The sequence below is a fragment of the Ruditapes philippinarum genome, unplaced genomic scaffold (genome assembly GCF_026571515.1).
Source record: "Ruditapes philippinarum isolate M1 unplaced genomic scaffold, ASM2657151v2 ctg1421_1_1_1_1, whole genome shotgun sequence".
In the NCBI taxonomy this organism is placed as follows: Eukaryota; Metazoa; Mollusca; class Bivalvia; order Venerida; family Veneridae; genus Ruditapes; species Ruditapes philippinarum.
This window is the reverse complement of record NW_026860638.1, coordinates 19,280-29,866: the sequence shown is the minus strand read 5'-3', so window position 1 is coordinate 29,866 and position 10,587 is coordinate 19,280. Positions and strand designations below refer to the sequence as shown.

At 32.3% G+C, this 10,587-nt stretch overlaps 1 protein-coding gene across 1 annotated transcript; it reads right to left on the bottom strand.

Moving 5' to 3' along the window:
* Window positions 1-203: 203 nt before the first annotated feature.
* On the bottom strand, window positions 204-9,746 carry LOC132712856 (fucolectin-like). Its single transcript, XM_060695294.1, has 5 exons — window positions 9,370-9,746; window positions 8,056-8,176; window positions 5,847-5,959; window positions 1,378-1,510; window positions 204-889 (listed from the first exon to the last, which is right to left on the bottom strand). Exons 1-5 carry the CDS (start codon window positions 9,565-9,567, stop codon window positions 690-692), a joined length of 765 nt encoding a protein of 254 aa, XP_060551277.1. The 5' UTR covers window positions 9,568-9,746; the 3' UTR covers window positions 204-689.
* Window positions 9,747-10,587: the final 841 nt, after the last annotated feature.

The following is a 10,587-nucleotide window of genomic DNA, read 5'->3' as shown; positions in this document are numbered from 1 at the left end:
TTGTTATCAGGTATACAATTTGCCGGCGAAAAGTACGTTGGGATATAGCCTGAATGAGAAAAAGCTCGACCCGATTTTGAACTTGTCTTTGATTAAAGAGGAGTACACGTGGTCTGTTCTAGAAAATCATAAAATTTCTGCATCTATTAGGTCGAACAGACAACAGAGTATGCCACAACAACTCTAATTTGAATCAGTGAAAATCTCAATTAATTTAGCAAGTATATCATTTATATGTTTAAGATATCCAAGTAACACATAGGTCAGATTGCTTGTTGAGCATTTATCCGCCACTGTTGACTTATAGTTCAAATAATTTAGCAAGTATATCATATATATGTTTAAGATATCAAAGTAACACATAGGTCAGATTGCTTGTTGAGCATTTATCCGCCACTGTAGACTTAAAGTTCAAATAATATAGCAAGTACATAATATATGTTTAGATATCCAAGTAACACTCAGGTCAGGTTGCTTATTGAGCATTTATCCGCTACTGTAGACTTATAGTTCAAATAATAAAGCAATTATATCATATATGTAAAGATATCTAAGTAACACAGAGGTCAGGTTGCTTATTGAGCATTTATCTGCCAATGTAGACTTATAGTTCAATTATTAATATAGCAATTATATCATATATGTTAAGATATCCAAGTAACACATAGGTCAAATTGCTTGTTGATAATTTATCCGCTACTGTAGACTTCTAGTTCACACACCGCCAGAGAACTAAGTCCTTCAATATACAACTTGACGTAACGTCCTTGGTGTTGTTCATCAAATAAGATCGTGCAGGTTGCACCAATAACGGCAGTATGGTTAAACACTGGTTTAAGTCTGGTCAAATTGTCGCCTACCTTAATAACGAGTTGTCGCAGTCGCTCACCTGTAAATAGAGTTTAAAATGTGTTTTATTATATAAAATGCATTGACTGACGAAACATAAAATGCGGGTTGCCGTTTTAAATTGTATGTCTTAGAAACATCAAAGTTTATATTTTAGCAACACTGCAAAACTATATATGATAAGTTTGATCCATTTTGTTACTTTCTTCAGCATACACGTTTGTGTGTGTGCGTGCGTGCGCGTGTGTGTTCTTGATACATGCAGTAGATATATATATAACATTGCAAAGATGATACACTTTTAACCTACTAAATTAACATGTTTTATGGATTAATCCTGCTTAGAATTGTAATCAGTCAATTTTTAATGTTTTAGGAATATTAAAATAACAATACAAAAACTGAGCTACCAATGGTTCAGAGGCTGGCAAGCCTAAATGGATGGTTGGCCTGGCTCTTTACTTGTAGCAAAGGCTCATCAGTGTCGATGACAGCAAGGAAAATTTTAATATACCCACAACTACTTACCACAGCAGTCTGAACGGTTGACAATATACATGGAACTGATCTGAAACGTCTGAAGCAGATCAACTATGGCGTAGGGATCTGTTTCACGCACTGTGTGAGCACATGGAAATATACCACTACGACTTCCATCCACCTAACAATAAACAATATTAAAACAGATCAACTAACAGCGTAGGGATTGGTTTCGCGTTTTTTGTGAGCACATGGAAATATACTACTACGACTTTCATCCACCAAACAAATTACAGTAATATAACAGATCAGCTAGTGGAGTAGGGATTTGTTTTGCGTTCTGTATGAGTACATGGAGATATGCCACCACGACTTCCATCTAACTAACAATAGACACTATTATAACACTACCATACGATTTTGTAATTGAAATCAAAATGTCACGTTAATTTTGTATTATGTTCTGTCATAAATATTTATTGAACTTTATACTAGAAAGGTGTTCAATATAAATAAATTATTATATTTCTGCCATGGTCTTTCTTTAATGTCTATCGCATACATAAGGTTTGTGAAACACTGTTTGAATATTGTTTGGCAATATTGACCTGAGACTCATTAATTATCGACAGTCTTTTCCGTAATTTATTACGATTTACTGGTTTTTAATGATAGGAATGTTCATTATACCTTATTTTACACACATGTCCTCAATTTCTAACACTCAAAAGAGCTGGAATCAATGATCCCGATGGACCAGAAAAATATACCAACATTGAAGTGAAGTACGGGGCAACTTTGTACAGCTGCCACACAGTACTTTACAGCTGCTGTTGTGAAGTATAAAAAATCTGATAAAGTGTGATCCCTCGGAAGCATTTATCACAATAAAAGTACTTGAAAATTACAGACTCTGTTTGATCGAGTCTGTACATGAGGGATTGTAAAAGGTGCATCATCTTTCAAGCTCCGTAGTACTGGCTTCAGCGGTACTCTATGTTCAATTGTGATCCGAGATTGCATAGTTTGAACAGCTTTTGTGTTTTGTTCTAGTCGATTACTCTCTCGGGCGATATCAATTGACAAATCAAAATTTTGTTAATTTAGATTAATATTGAAATTTCAAACATGCACTTATCATATAGAGTGAAATAATAAAGACGAAACTCAATCATTGAAATGAATCAAAATACTAGTAACTGTTGTGCTTGTTTTCCAATCGATATATATATATATATATATATATATATATATATATATATATATACGTGGTGTAAAATTATGCATGCTTGTAAATTTGCTAAATAAAATATGTTTAAACTTATTGACAACTCGTCATGTAGGACCTATATTTTTGATGTTCTCCATTACGTCAGACCAGAATTTATCTATTTTCAATGCGAGCATATGCTTCATACTATCCTAACTTTTCTTTATATCCGTTACAGCCTATAATAACAAATCTTGTGTATTACTTTAGCCATGCATTTTGTCTGCTTGTTGTTTAATACTTTTGCATTTGCGCTTTTTTAATCATTTCTCTTCAATGCACAATGCTGATGGTAAAAACTAGCACGTGTCTCATTCAATATTTCACTGAATCCAAAATTCTTTGTTTACTTTTTGGGATTCAATATCTCATCAGATTCGCTTTCACTAGTCTCTTTATTCCTTTCTCTAGTCATAGTCTCATAAATCAGCACACAACTTATTTAGACTTGTTTGAAGAAAAAAATAAATTAACTATTAATCCGTTATCATATAAAAAATATCGGTAGCTGAACTTCGTATATACGCTTGTATTGATCACGTGCCAAAGTGTGTGAATATCTCTATTTCACTCTGTATACTGCCAACCCCTCTTGCGGGTAGAATAGGCGGGAATTAAGTGCGTATCGAATTGTTAGGTGAAAGAAAACAAAATAGACAACACGAGTGTGGGACTGGAAAAATATTCTAGTATGGTTAAAACGTTAATAGTGAAAGAAGGAAAACGGATAAAACAGTTAAAATCACTGGGAGCAAGATTCATTCTCCAAACCTACAAATGCCCGTTTAATCTGCCTTAAGTTGGGCAGGAAGGCAATGTAGCTAGAAAATTTTGTCCATAGTACAATGCTATGATAGAAGAATGAGTAATTATGGTAGTCAGAAGAAACCTGTATTTGATGTAGGGTTGACGTACATATGTCTGGTTAACCTATGCGAAGCTTAGACATATGGTGGGAGACTAAATGCAACTATATTATGGAATTGTTTTAAAACATGATGAGTCTACAGTCCGGTCAGTCTGCGATGTTTAAGTGATCGTCAGCCCAGTTCATCTTGTATGGCTGTGGCACTACAAAAAGAGTAATATATTTTTACCAATTAACCATCGTATTGCACGTCTCTGGTCCATCTCAATATTGGTTTTAATGTAGTTGATACATATTCAACCCGAATCCGGACCAGGGACTTCTATGCTAGTTCTTTCACTTTCACAATTTTGAAATCAGAGCAAAGTCAAGGGATCTGTTAGCATGAATTATTTTAAGTATATGTGTGCTAAATTTAAGGTAAGCAAGCAGATCTAGTCCGAGATATTTAGCATGAAAAGCCGATTTCATGACTTTGCCATAGAGTTATAGTTGGTATTTAATTATAGTATTATTTATGGTGAAATGAAAAACTTTGGTGGGTTAAATTACATGTCCCGATGCTTCTAATACTGAACTAGATGGTCTAGATCATGTTAGAGTGTATGTTAATGTCTTAAGAGAAAATGATGATCAAGTATACAGCATGAGATTTGAAGACGGGGTAGGTAGTTAGAGAATCACGTAGAGGGGTCCTAGGACCGATCCTTTAGGCACTCCAGAGGTAACAGGCACTTCAGACAACATTCACAAATTACTCTCTGCCTTCGGCTTATAAGAAAAGACTGTGTCCATTTTAGATTTTAAGGACATTGTCCATGCTCCTGTGGGATATTTAAGAGTTGAGATGGCTTACTTTATCAAAATCTTTAGAAAAGTTGAGAAATATAAAATCTGTTCGTTTGCCATTTGAAAGGTTTTTGACAAGGTAATCATTTTGTTCAATGAGCTATGTCCTGCTCCTGCATGACTGACTTGCTCTAAATACACACTGAAGATCATTGACAACGCTTTAGGTTGTTAAATAGGAGGACAGTTAAGAAGCTACAATGTGTTCAACTGTTTTCCAGAGGATGTGTGTCAGTTAAATTGGTCGATAGATTGCTGGATCACTGGTATCAATGTTTTATAGACAGGAAATATATTTGTACTGATCCAGATGGAAAATACTGGTAGTCAGGTACTTTTAGACAAAAATTGAGATTTTGTATGTTTTTTGTATGCATGTCTCTTAGTAAGAGTTGTATGTTTGGTAAGGAAACTGACTGAAATTGTTTGTTAAGAGAGTTTGCTCCATTAGTGTTACTTCTTTAAGCGCTACTTTTAAAAACCATGTTTTGATTTTTAAGGAAACACTTTTTGATGAATCTTGTTTAGACTTTTTATAAGTGTCTTGTGCTTTGGTATAAACCTGACTATGTGTATTAATTTCATCATTTAAAATATTTCCTAAGTTAGTAGGCTTTCTAGCTTTTTTTAGATTTAAATTTATAAATTCTACCAATTTGTCATGCTTTTCATTTTACTGGATTTTGTTATCCAGAGCAAAAATTGTTTAGCCGTTATTCTTTAAGTTGGTATGAATTTTGATATGCCATCCTCAAGTGTGTATTTGAACTGGATCAAAAGTCCTACAAGTTTTAGCTTTTTGAAATATTTCTGACGTTGAGGTTTTAATTATGTTTTTCACTATTTAATGAATATTTCCATTTCAGTCTATTGACCTTTTTAATCAAAGTGTAAATACGAGGCTTATGTTTGAGAAGGGACGGCCTATAAGTTGTATCTGTGTAGATGTTGTCATGGTATGTTATTGCAGGTATGACCTTGACATTGTTAACAAAAATGAGGTTTGAATGAGAAGTTCATAAAAATATAGTCATTTTGCGTACTTTCATTGATAATTTTGAAAAGATTTAGATCATCAATGATGTCCAGAAATTTGTTATACACAGATCCTCTGTTTCAACGTGCTTAAAGATACGTTATATGGTCAGATTCTAAATTTATTTCGGGAGGTTAAAATTACCAAGGATTAACTATGTGAAGTTTGGGTTAGGTGTAGGACCAAAAATGCTATTTTTATTTATTTTATGTGGTCGGTAATAAGATACCAGTAATATTCTACCCTTAATTTCTTTTTTATCAAGTTATTTCATAATCGGTGTTAATTTTTGGTTGTTCACTTGGCTGGAGGGTGTTGTAAATATGTTACCTTTCTAGCACTGATTTAATGAGACGTGTCACCCACCTTAGCAATGCCTTTTTCAAACGCTATCTCTCCTTAGCATCGATTATACATATTTCATTTACATTGTTATGAAATATGATCGACATTACGACAGATGATTCAAGATGTCAAAACAATTTTAATCTTACCATTAAATTCCCAGGAGATGGCTGACTTCCATCAAATTCAGAGCTCAATGTTACCGGTTTGTGAAGAGCAATGTTTGGACCTGTGTTCAACAAAGGTTCGTTGCTGCACGTATCTGTAATTGGAATCTTATATTAATTGATTATTGTATATTATATATAAACAAGTAACAAAACACCTATCATATTATAAAAACATACAAGAATTTATCTAATAATCTAGCGTGAATATCATTAATTTGTTTAAATAATAACTATTTGCTCAGAAGAACATACAATACACTTAAACTGTGTCTGTGATTTATGTTGTGTAATCGAACAAATATTCGGCCACCAACGTTGCATTTTTAATATACTTTAAAACTTTATTACCACGGCATTGTGCACGTAATATCCGAAGTTTCTTATGGAAATTAATATTGTAAGGGGCGATTGAATTGTTTCGAATAACTGTGCATCTCTCATCTCTCAGCTCCAGTAGGTGAGTTTTTGTTTTGACCTCTGGAGTTTCTTTAAAGTTTGTAACAACAGAGTTTAGTCAGTCATCGTTCCTGTTCCAGCGCCATATGACCTATAAAGAATTGCTGCGCGGCAAAGCCAAAACAAACAAGCTTATAACTAATATTAGAAATAAGTAATTTATACTCTTTGAATTTATAGCTAACATATCTGTTACAACAAGTAGCTTATAACTAATAGCATATTTCCGGAAATAGATATTATTGAGTCTTTACATCATCATAACATTTTAGGGTTAATAATAAAATCAATAAGGACCTAGCAGAAGTGTTCCTTATAACCGCGTTCACGCTGCATCTGAATTCGCAAAGTACAGTAGAGGTTCTGTAATATTATTACAGATTTCATAATTATATGTAAAGCATGGCAACCATGGTAACTATTTCAACATCAGCTGTTTAAGAGACGCATATGTAAAGATTTTTTTTCGAAATCAAATCAACATGGCCGTCAGAATTCTTAACATCGTTTTCAATTCGGATTAAAGATATGTATACTTTGCCGTCATTAAATAAATTTAAGTTAATAAACAAAACGGTCCTTATTGTTCAACAAAATAATTCTTACTATTAATCGATCAATGTAAATTACCAAATCTTAAGGATTATAGACTCTAACGGTCACGGATAATTACAGGTTTTTATAACTTTTTTATAGCTAGATAAAATAAAACATTTATTTTTCAAATATAAAAAAAATTCACCATCAGATTTTTTTTATTATTATGCCACAACCAATCTTTAAATCTTTGCTCAAATTTCAATCACCATAGCATATTAAAAGGAAATAATATTGCACATAAAACATGTTTTTTTGTTTTTTTTTTAAAAATCATTGAAGATATCTTTTTCTATATTTTCTATTTGAACTTTTACAATATTCAATTTACAGAAGAGTGTAAATAACACGTATTTATTGTGTTTGACATTTTCCATCTGAGATAAATGCATGCGCATAAAATAAACTCCTTTTTTCACAGGCTCAAAAATGACATATCTTAACTAAAACCAGTATTCGTATGTTGGAAATCTGTCAAAACTTAAATACAAAATATCTTTATATTTATAAACAAACTCTAAAAATTTAAAATAATTTCATCGTCTAGGCTTTTCGCTATAACAGTTTGAGTTTTATACATACGGAAGTTTGAATGGCCAGAGTTTCTAACTTGCATTATAATATCATTTCTGTTCATTTCTTATTACAGCCATACTACATGTATGTCATTTCATATCGCGGCCAACTACTTAAGAAAAAAGTTATACTCGCTCAAAAGTCATTAAAAACATCAGTTGCCTTGACTGGGATTTGAACCACAGACTTCTTTCATCCTAAACGAGAATGTTACCCCTTGACTACAGGCTTCCAATATAGTTTTCAGAAAAAAAGTCAGAAGCAAACGAAATGGTTCTAGATTGGGTTTGTAATCCTTAGCTCACAGTTTTATTCGCTTGCACTTTTTATGTAGTTAACGTATGTAATAAAAAATCTGTTTTGTGAATGTATGGCCATATCTTATTTTCTCTATAATCAAAACAATTCGCGAGGGATTGATCATGCAAATTGTGATCTTTTCAAAAATATATGTCCTCTAAATAAAAAATATATAATTTTTGTTTTCTCGACATTTATTCCGATGTGTTCATTCTTTACAGTATCAAACAATGGTTATTTAGTAAAATAAAGAATAAACCTTTCACTTCATCTGATCTTATGTAGTATCTACCAATCGCCACAGCAATGTCATCAGTCATGAATACGCTGTACACCGTGCATTGATTTGCCGACTCGTCGTAAATGAATGACTTGCATTCCTGGTTTAAAATAGATTTTGATAAATTTTAAATGAAAATCTCTGCCCTCATGACCTTAGAGATAAATCCGAAATTTTGAAATAATACTCAAATTTTGGCATCGTATTGATATTTATTTTTTGCAAAGTCTTGGATACAAGCTAAACAAACTGAATCTTAATTTAGATAGCATAAGTTTGAAGCGACTTTACCTTTTAATAAGATGTCTATTTTCATTTTCATCAGGCTATAGTTATCTAACTAACATTTTTTTTAAATTCTTTAATCTCATTTTAGCGTCCTCGAGGATTTGTGGTAGATGTGGTCGACTTTAACTCACCTGACTCTTCAATGCTGTGGGATCAAATTGCACGTGAGGAATAAATCATGCTATTTTCGGCTGGATATTGGCCGTTTGACCATTGCAGTGCCGTGATGATTATAAGACATAAATAATAAAATAGAAAAATGGCAGCCCCACTTTGCGGCAACATATACCGGTATATGAATCGGACTGTCTGGTGTACATTTATATTATATTTTGGTTACAACTACGGCTTAATGACAGTCTTAAAATGGAACAAGTCTCCCGAGAACAATTTTGAAAAAAAAATAAATAAAAAAGATAAATAAATAAATAAATAAAAATGCAAATTTGGTTTATAGAAGGCAATGAAAAGAACAAAATATGTTATTTAGCAATGCATTTAGAAGTTTAAATTCTACATGACATCAAATATCGCAAAGGACAATATCAGAGATAAGGACTTAAGAATGTACAAGGTAACTGTTTCATTGCTTCCATTCAGCTCTTGACTTATCTTTTGTAATTTTTCGTTGCTTCGTAACAGTTTTGCAAATGAAATAAAAAAAACATAGCTTTTAAAAATACATCTTCAAAGATATAAATTATGATGTGCCAAAAATTTAAATTTACTCTAAACTGTCATTTACATATTAAAGTGTCTTGCTGCTTCATTCGTAGCGAGGGGCAACCGTGGATGACCAACCTTCGAAACACCCGCGAAAACATGATAACAAAATGCAATATATACATATCTAAATAAATATTCGGTAAGCACTGCATTACACTTTACCAAGGACCTGAAACATTAAAATTATGATAATTTGGAAAAGATTGTGATGATAAAAACTGTATAAATCTTTTGGCAACTATATATTTGAAGAGAAATATTTTAAACTTATGTATTTACCTTTTCGTCACATAAAGCTCCACATGTAATTCTGCTTATACCGCTTGTTGCTTGCAATATATACAAATTCAAATTTGGATTAAAACCCGTTTTGTATTCAACAAATTTGATTCCGTCGGCGATACTATTCAAAACGACAACGCATGCAATGAAAAAGCCCGATACCATAAGAACAGATCCACTTGAAAAGAAATGCATCGTTTGATATTTCTTCAAGTAAAATTGTATTAATTAATATTTATTCTAATCTAGTTATGCAAATTTCTTTGTAACATATAGTAAAACTTGAAAAAACAGAAAAAACACCGAGTTAAAAAGTAATTGAGAACCTCTTCACAATAAAATAAATAAAATTATCAGACAGACACAGATGTACACTGCCTATAGCGAATAAACAATATGACTGCAACACCTTCACTACTGGGTCGCTATCATCCACGAAACGCTGCTTTGTCGATTGTAATGAATTAAACATTATTTAAAAATTAATGAAATAGCAATTCTGCCTTTAATTAACATAACCATTTAATTAATAAATAGAATTTACAGCTAAAAAATCAGTTTTAAAACTTAGGTTTATAATATCAAATAGTAATATTGAGATAATCTCTGACCTTCTGTTGATTTTGTTTTAATCTAAATTTGTTTTCTTCTTCAGCACAAATCACTTCTGAACCTGTATTTGACAGAGAATATTCCATCATTTCATATTTTGTTTCGATTAAGATTCGAATAATGAGATAATTGACCATGACAAAACACTAACAAGGCTTTGAATAGTATTGATCGGAGGCATCACTCTAAATTTAATTTAGAATACCCTAAACCGGGCGTGACAACTACTGTTAAAAAGTGATATGTACGTGTGTTACTGTGCTTGCATGCGTGCTTGAGAAATGACAAGGCGTTCTGTATAAATGTCCGTATATTCAAGAAACACGTATGCAGACTATGTTTCTGTTTTTTGTTTGTACAAAAGATACAAAAGGCACATCTCCATAATAGAATATATGAAGTTAAAAAGGTTATTTATCATTAATCGCCTATAACCTGTGTTCCTAATTTTTGTTGGGGTGCGTTTAACGCACCCCTTCCTCGTGGGTCTTGTTTTCATTTCTTTTTCACTGCTTTAGCCTTCTTATCTACCAAAGAATAACGTTCACTATATAATTGTTTATACGTATAAAGCTCGTCAACGTTCAAACAGATTTGGATCAA

Coding starts and splice junctions, on each gene's coding strand:
- LOC132712856 (XM_060695294.1), bottom strand. CDS start 9,567: ATGCATTTCTTTTCAAGTGGATCTGTTCTTATGGTATCGGGCTTTTTC. Junction 5,960..8,055: donor AAGATCAGATGAAGTGAAAG/GTTTATTCTTTA, acceptor TTCCAATTACAG/ATACGTGCAGCAACGAACCT. Junction 890..1,377: donor CAACCGTTCAGACTGCTGTG/GTAAGTAGTTGT, acceptor CTCTATTTACAG/GTGAGCGACTGCGACAACTC.